General features: G+C 41.9%; 1 protein-coding gene across 1 annotated transcript; it reads left to right on the top strand.

The window, feature by feature from the left end:
• Nucleotides 1–517: 517 nt before the first annotated feature.
• On the top strand, nucleotides 518–8,400 carry LOC130330306 (intermembrane lipid transfer protein VPS13B-like; the record flags this gene model as incomplete). Its single annotated transcript, XM_056553587.1, has 5 exons — nucleotides 518–614; nucleotides 6,030–6,152; nucleotides 7,115–7,252; nucleotides 7,309–7,471; nucleotides 8,327–8,400. Coding segments are annotated over exons 1-5 (585 nt in total), but the record flags the coding sequence as incomplete, so codon positions are not given.
• Between the last annotated feature and the right edge of the window lie 622 nt (nucleotides 8,401–9,022).

Here is a 9,022-nt window from a genome sequence, read left to right as displayed (position 1 = left end):
GTGTTTCTTTTCCATTCTTGTTCTTGCATATATGTATGCCGTTAATGTCATGACAGATCTTGATGTAAATATCTACATGAAGAACTGAATGACTGACTAACGTTTAACCTTTTGTCTGTTACTTAATCTCCTCGGTACATGATTTGCGCGACTGTAGCAAACTTTGAGGGGCTAAGCACCACACAAGTGTTGTTTTTAGATACCCGGCCATTTTTCATCCAATGTATAAATTTAGTGTTGAGAGAAAAGGTGAACGTAAATGAAAGGCTGTGTGTTGACTGGATCTGCTCCTGCCCCACTTTACATTACACTTGGCATATTTAACGTCAGCCTCCTATGCAGCGGTGTGGTTAATGTCTTGCAGCTGTTTCATCGCACCTGTTTCCTGTCCAATAATACACTTTGGCCAATGGCAAACTTTAATTTGTCTTCATCAATGCGGGTTAGTAATGACAGATTGCCACTCTTTAATGCTGGCGTTGGCCTAGAATAAAGGTGTGTGTCATATTGTTTTCCAGCTTACTGAAATGCAAGCCGAGAGCAGCTATTACAGCCCACAGAAGGTGAAATCCAGAGAAGTTATACGCTGGGAGCAGGAAGGCACCACCATTGAGGTAATTTTTTTCACTGTATATTTCTATGCATTGTATGTCCTTTGTACAGAATTTTTCATAATGATGATTAAAAAAAAATTAGAATATTTAAATTTAAAGTTTATATAGGGGGCAGATTTATGCAAACTGTTAAAAAGAAAAACTGTCTTTGTTGCCGCTAGCAACCAATTAGCTTAGCATTAATTATTCCAGAAACCTGGTGGTAGATACATCAAGACTGTGCAAAGGAAAAGTTGACTAGTTCCCCATAGCAACCAATCAGATCGCTTCTTTCATTTTCAGAGGCCTTTTCAAAAATGAAAGAAGCGATTTGATTGGCTGCTATTTGCAACTGTTCGACTTTTCCTCTGCACAGCTTTTGATGAATCTCCCCCCTGGTCTCTAAATTCTTGCTATGGCCAACAAGGACAGTTTTTAGGTTTTGTTTTGGCAACTTTGAATTATAAAAGTAATATGTTTATGTATTTTTATGTTTTATCAATATTTATTGTTATTTACAAATATGTAACAAAAATAAACAGGTCCTAGATAACAAAAATACATATGAGATAGACACAAACTACGTGGTTTTTCTTTTTTATCCCTGGAGTAGGGTTGATTGGTTGTTGAATGTGTGGCTATTTTACATCTTTTTGTAAAAATGCATAAAAATTTAAAAATAGCACTCTAAATGCTGAGTAGTCATAAAATTTCCAGAAAATATAAGAAAGAAAGAAAAATAAAAAATAAAAATAATTAGGAAGGAGTGTTAAGATGCTCACTGGTCCTGGAATCTGCAACCCACAATGCCCATGAGAAGTCTGGAAAATAACGGAATATCCAAGGTTGCCAGACAGTCTAGACGTGAGAATTATCATTTACTTGCTAATATGTATATTTACGATATGTATCCCCTAAATGTTCTTAACCCCTTAAGGACCAGGCCATTTTACACCTTAGGACCAGAGCGTTTTTTGCACATCTGACCACTGTCACTTTAAACATTAATAACTCTGGAATGCTTTTAGTTATCATTCGGATTCCGAGATAGTTTTTTCGTGACATATTCTACTTTAACATAGTGGTAAAATGTTGTGGTAACTTGCATCCTTTCTTGGGGAAAAATCCCAAAATTTGATAAAAAATTTGAAGCTCTCTGCTTGTAAGGAAAATGGATATTCCCCCAAAATGTTTTTTTTGATTCACATATACAATATGTCTACTTTATGTTTGCATCATAAAATTGACGTGTTTTTACTTTTGGAAGACACCAGAGGGCTTCAAAGTTCAGCAGCAATTTTCCAATTTTTCACAAAAATTTTTAAACTCACTATTTTTCAGGGACCAGTTCAGGTTTGAAGTGGATTTGAAGGGTCTTCATCTTAGAAATTCCCCACAATATTGCATTGAGGAAGCCCCTATGGTGCCAGACCAGAAAAACAAAAAACAAATGCCATACCATTTTGGAAACTAGACCCTTGAGGAACATAACAAGGAATTAAGTGAGCCTTAATACCCCACAGATGTTTCACGACTTTTGCATATGTAAAAAAAAAAATTTTTTTCACTAAAATGTTTCCCCCCAAATTTCACATTTTTGCAAGGGTTAATAGCAGAAAATACCCCCCCATAATTTGTAACCCCATCTCTTCTGAGTATTGAGGTACCCCATAAGTTGACCTGAAGTGCACTACAGGCGAACTACAATGCTCAGAAGAGGAGGAGTCATATTTGGCTTTTTGAGAGCAAATTTTGCTTGGGGGGCATGTCGCAATTAGTAAGCCCCTATGGTGCCAGGACAGCAAAAAAAAAAAAAAAAAACATGGCATACCATTTTCACGACTTTTGCATATGTAAAAAATGTTTTTTTTTAATAAAATGTGTGTTTCCCCCCAAATTTCACATTTTTGCAAGGGTTAATAGCAGAAAAGACCCCCCAAAATTTGTAACCCCATCTCTTCTGAGTATGGAAATACCCCATGTGTGGACGTCAAGTGCTCTGCTGGCGCACTACAATGCTACAATGAAGAGAAGGAGCGCCATTGAGCTTTTGGGAAAAAATAGTTTGGAATGGAAGTTAGGGGCCATGTGCGTTTACAAAGCACCCCCCCCCCCCCCCCCGTGGTGCCAGAACCATTACATTTTTCATTTTCACGGACCACTGTTCCAAAAATCTGTCAGACACCTGTGGGAACAGTTTACCCCTTATTACATTACGTGAGGGGTGTAGTTTCCAACATGGGATCACATGTGGGTATTTATTTGCGTTTATGTCAGAACTGCTGTAAAATCAGCGACCCCTGTGCAAATAACCAATTTAGGCCTCAAATGTACATGGTGCGCTCTCACTCCTGAGCCTTGTTGTGCGCCTGCAGAGCATTTTACGCCTACATATGGGGTATTTCTGTACTCAGGAGAAAGTGCGTTACAAATTTTGGGGGTCTTTTTTTCCTTTATAACGCTTGTGAAAATAAAAAGTATAGGGCAACACCAGCATGTTAGTGTAACATTTTTTATTTTTTTTACACTAACAAGCTGGTGTAGCCCCAACTTTTCCTTTTCATAAGGGGTAAAAGTAGAAAAAGCCCCCCAAAATTTGTAGTGCAATTTCTCCCGAGCACGGAAATACCCCATATGTGGCCCTAAACTATTTCCTTGAAATACGACAGGGATCCAAAATGAGAGAGCGCCATGCGCATTTGAGGACTACATTGGGAATTGCATAGGGGTGGACATAGGGTATTCTACGCCAGTGATTCCCAAACAGGGTGCCTCCAGCTGTTGCTTAACTCCTAGCATGCCTAGACAGTCAGTGGCTGTCCGGAAATGCTGGGAGTTGTTGTTTTGCAACAGCTGGAGGCTCCGTTTTGGAAACACTGCCATACAATACGTTTTTCATTTTTATTGGGGGGGGGGGGGGGGGGCAGTGTAAGGGGTTGTATATGTAGTGTTTTACCCTTTATTATGTGTTAGTTTGCCGCAGCCCAAACTTGAAGCAGGAAACTTACTGTAAACCTGCCTGTGTGAATGTACCCTGTACGTTCACATGGGTGGGCAAACCTCCAGCTGTTTCAAAACTACAACTCCCAGCATGTACTGACAGACCGTGCATGCTGGGAGTTGTACTTTTGCAACAGCTGGAGACACACTGGTTGGAAAACCTTCAGTTAGGTTCTGTTACCTAACTCGGTATTTTCCAACCAGTCTGCCTCCATCTGTTGCAAAACTACAACTCCCAGCATGTACTGATGCAATAGCTGGAGGTACCCAACTACAACTCCCAGCATGCAGAGACAGCTGGTTGCTGTTTGGACATGCTGGGATTTGCAGTTTTGCAACATCTGGAGGGCTACAGTTTTAGAGAACACTGCAAAGTGATCTCCAAACTGTGGTCCTCCAGCTGTTGCAAAACTACAATTCCCAGCATGCCCACACAGCAAACAGATGTTTGGGCATACTAGGAGTTGTAGTTTTGCAAGATCTGGAGGGCTACAGTTTAGGGACCACTATATAGTGGTCTCAAACTGTAGCCCTCCAGATCTTGCAAAACTACATATTCCAGCATGCCCAAACAGCTGTCTGGGCATGTTGGGAGTTGTAGTTTTGCAACATCTGGAGGGCTACAGTAAGAGACCACTGTATAATGGTCTCAAAACTGTACCCTGCAGATGCAACTCACCGGCTTCCGTCGGATCCAGCCGAACGTCATCGCCGCCCGGCGATCTCAGTCGCCCGCAGCCTCCATCGCCCGCCCAGATCGATAAGCGGATCTTCGACGTCGGTCCCTGTCGTTTCCCCATCATGCCCCGCCTTTTGTGGGTAGGCAGGACGGGGAAAACAAAATTTAACCCCCCCAAAGACCACCAATAGCAGGGATAGGAGGGGTGGCACCCCTTCCACCTCACGCCTATCGCTTCAGGGGGATCCTGGGTGTCTAAGACACCCGCGATCCCCCTTACATTCTGGGTCACCGGGTCACTATAGACCCAGAATCGCGCAAATCGCAAGTGTGAATTCACTTGCGATTTGCAGCTATCGCCGACATGGGGGGGTCCTAATGACCCCCCTGGGCATTTGCACGGGATGCCTGCTGAATGATTTCAGCAGACGTCCCGGTCCGATCCCCGCCCGGCGGGGACCAGAACTGCCCATGACGTAACTGTACGTCCTTGGCCCTTAAGACCATAAGTAACGTTACGTCATGGTTCCTGTAGGGGTTAAAGAGTACCTGTCACCACAAAACCAAAAACTTTTTATATTTTGTTAATCAATGTGTTAGAAACAACTTTCTAATAACTTGTGATTAACAAAAACTTATCTTTTAATTTTTTATTTTTTTATACTTAAAAACTGACCACTAAGGGTCTCCCTACATGTCCCGGCAGCTAGGTTTTGAACACATGCTGGCCTGGCAGCAGGAGTCCGAACTCTCAGAACAGCTGGGACACTAAAGCACAGTTCAGCTTCCTGCCTGTCACTCAGAAAGACTGGAGCAGTGCTCTGCACGGCAGGCCAGACGGCTGCGGTGCCCGCTACATAAAACTCCACTTCTTTGTACTATATGACAATAACAACTATGATAGAATTAAATCTCCCAGCATGCCTGATAACTCAACTCTTCTATACTAGCCCTGACACATGTTGCAATCATCCTGTGTCTTACCTCTGACCTCTTGCAGTCAGCTGAGGGTCCTGACCCTGCTCACCATATGGCTGGGGCTAGTCTGTTGTCAGTGACATCCGCGGTTCCTTATCGCAAGGGGACCCCGGGGTTTCACTATCTGATTACATGCTGGCAGCAGCGCCTGGCAGCACCAAGCCCCCCCCCCCCCCCCTGAATACAGGCAGCGCCCAACAGCACCCCCAGGGAATACATGCCGGCTGCGGTGCTCGACTGTAAGACACAAACCCTCAGAAGCCAGTCCCGCAGAACAAGGGCGGAAGTGAGCCCGGGCAGGGTTCAGATGACATCACGCCTGCTGGGCCACTCCCCCTTCCTCTCTCAAAGAAGTGAGGGGATTAAGCAACAAACTGATAATATTAAAGGTAGGAAAAGGGGTTTTATAAAAGAAAAAAAAAATAGGATTAGAGTCAGGAAGAGCCAGTGACACATGGTGAGGGTGGGGGGGGGGGTTGTTAGGGACAGATGAGTACATGATAGGTACTCTTAAACTCTTTTGTTGGGTGCTCAAAATACTAGGCTGAGAACATAAATCTGTTGTCATTGGACATGGTGAAGATACAACAGTCAGTGACAACAATGTGAATGCATGTATAATTTGACACATGACAACTACAGACTATGAGCTGTTAGTTAATGATGAGGCAAAGACAAATGGTACAAAGGTTAAATTTGGAATGTGAAAAATAGACAATGACCTTATCTGTTGATGTTACAAATTGGGTTTATAAGATTATTCGTGTATTTCTGTGCAGGTTCTTATGAAGGGGGAGCCGTTCTTTGATTGCCAAGTTGGCTTTGTTGGGAGTCAAGCTATGTGCCTTAAAGGAATTATGGGAATCAAAGACTTTGAAGAGAATACAAACAGGGCCGATTCTGTGAGTATTGAAATAATAAAGTGCCACTTTAAAAAACTTAAGACATGTCATAGAGGCATGCCAAAAAAAAGTTATCAGTCAGTTCTGGTTGCTTTTACTTCTTTTATCACTAGAATAAGCACTCGGCTAACTTCTTCACTCCCTGTCTTGCTGCACCTTTGCAGGAGATGGGCACCTAAGAATTAGTAAAGAGTCCTTCTCCTAAAGTGAGACAGAGAGAAAGATGCTTTAACTGAGCACGTCTCCTAGCTTTTCCCGGGGATCAGTGGGGCATTTAGACACGTTAAAAGATTTTTTTCTTTTCCTTAAGCAGCAGTGAGATTTTCACTCTATCTTTGACTGTTCTTCTAATGCATTTATATCACTTTGGATGTTGGCACCTAAAATTTTTGAGTGTTTGTCATTTATTGATCAGACTGGTTATGACACTTAGAAGTCAATCTCTCATCTGTCATGATTTTTCAATAGAGATGAGCGAAGTTACAGTAATTCGATTTGTCACGAACCCCGCGGCTCGTCGTTTGCTGACATTAGCCTCCATAAATTAGTTCAGCTTTCAGGTGCTCCGGTGGGCTGGAGACTCTCTCCTAGGACTGTATCCACCTTTTCCAGCCCACCGGAGCACCTGAAAGCTGAAATAATTTATGCAGGCCAAAGTAAACAAACGCCGAGCCCTGAGGTTTGTGACGAATTGAATCACTGTAACTTGGCTCATCTCTATTTGTAATCCTGGGGTTGGCAAGTAATGTTGGAGGGGAGAACTGATCTCCGGGGCACTAATAGGAAGGAAAGCCATTTGTTGCCTTACTGATGACTGAAATACACCCCTGTGGACATGAACATGTGTGATTAATAATAATAATGATATGTGGCAATGTTTATAGCATGGGTTAATAAAGAGAAGTGAATGTAAAGCTTTGTGTATATGATATTAAAGTGCTTTTTCTCACTTTTTTCCTAAGGAGGCCTGTTTTTTTACTTGTGGGGAGAGTTTAAGTAACAAAGGAAATGCTTATCTTACAAACTCACTTTTTGACTACAGAAGCCCAGAAAATAATGGGATACGAGCAGAATTTATTTTAGAGACGTGTTCTCATAAGGTTAGTAAGAAAATAATTACAATAAGTAGAATTAATAATTATACTCACACTTATAGGTGAATTTAGATTATGAGTGTGTTTTTGGGGGGTATCAAAGGAAACCCATGCAAACACGGGGAGAACATACAAACTCCTTTGAGACGTTGTGCTTGGTGGGATTTAAACCTGGGACTGCTGCTAAGCAACAATGCCAAACATTGAGCCACCATGCTGCCCGTAGTAAGTTTAGTAGAAACCTTTCGTACCACTAACTACTCAGGCTATGTTCACATTATGTTAGCATGATTATCTTCCAGCACTGGGGTCCTTGGTTCAAATAAAATTAACATCATCTGCATGGAATTTGTATGTTCTCCCTATGTATGCATTGGCTTTCTCCAGGTACTTTAATTTCTTTACACACTCTAAAAATATAAAGATTAAGAGCCTCAAGGCACATAGGGACCAATATGAGCGATGACAATCTGCTTACACTGCTACCTGATATGTGGGTGCTATCAACACAGGGAGAAAAAGGTATGCAATAGCCTATTAGGCTATATTATTCCATCCATTAGTATGTTAAAAAATATGTTTTATATAAGAAAATCCTAACGAAATTCCTAAGGATGTCAAATGCCACTGTAGAATATCCTTTAGGGACAATCCCACTTTGGACTCCCTAGTATTTCAAGGATGCCATTACTTGTTACTTCTGACACAGAGTGCTGTTATTAGCTATCCCATAGAGAGCGAATGGCGTGGCAATGTGCATGCACAGTGGCTTAAGACCCTGTCCTCAGGCTCATGGAAGGTCCCAACAATCAGGCCCCTTGTGATCATGGAAAAATTCCCTAACCTCTGGATAAGGGGGGGGGGGGAAGAGACATAATAAGATTATTCGTCACACAACCCTTTTATCATTTTACCCCCCCGAGCAGACATCTTATCCCCTACCCTGTGGATAAGATGTATTAGGGCCGGAGTACCCCTTTAATGCTGTCACATTACTCAGAGTGCAAATAGGGGCATCCTACCTGGCAGGAACTGTATGTCATTTCATTGAAAATTGCTTTATCCATGGTCTGTTTGAAGTTTCTAATCCTGACTATCCTGCCATATTGTGTCTGAGTGACTCCATGGAAAAGAAACTCCTTGTTTTCAGCTTGGTAATTTTTCACTAATGCCAGCTGGCACTGGCCAAATTGAACATGACAGAGTTCTGACGGTCCCAGACACAAGTGGAATGCGGTGGGAACCCACTCAGCTGAAATGTGCGGTGAACCAAAATTATTCCATTCTGTTCAGGCCTTCGTTTTTGTACGTTTTCATGAAAACATGTCTCTTAAAGTATCTAAACTGTCTAGAAATAAACATTTTCATATGTCATGTAACATATTGTTAAGATAAAAAATAAATAATTAAGTTTCTTGTGAATCCACATTATAGGTCCCTTAGTTGTCCTCCTTTGTAAACCTGCTAACAATGATATGGTTAATAGTGTTATCTCATCCTGGAAAGCTGGGTATCCACCACTATGGCCCTGGTATCACTTCCACATGAAACAAACTATCTGGATGCTTGAGCAGACTTTGCCATTCACAACAATAACAATATGATATGGTTTATAGTAGGGGTGTAATAAAAAATTGATTCAGTCAAGTATCTCAATATTTCATTAGACGATACTGTATCGATTCAAAATATTTCCAAAACTTTCTTTTCAGGGATGTGGAATTACTATCTCCCGACGCCTGGGACTTGCAGTTATGGGCGCCGGGCAGTTGAATT

Source organism: Hyla sarda, unplaced genomic scaffold, assembly GCF_029499605.1.
Source record: "Hyla sarda isolate aHylSar1 unplaced genomic scaffold, aHylSar1.hap1 scaffold_3332, whole genome shotgun sequence".
In the NCBI taxonomy this organism is placed as follows: Eukaryota; Metazoa; Chordata; class Amphibia; order Anura; family Hylidae; genus Hyla; species Hyla sarda.
This window is presented reverse-complemented; position numbering and strand designations above follow the sequence as displayed.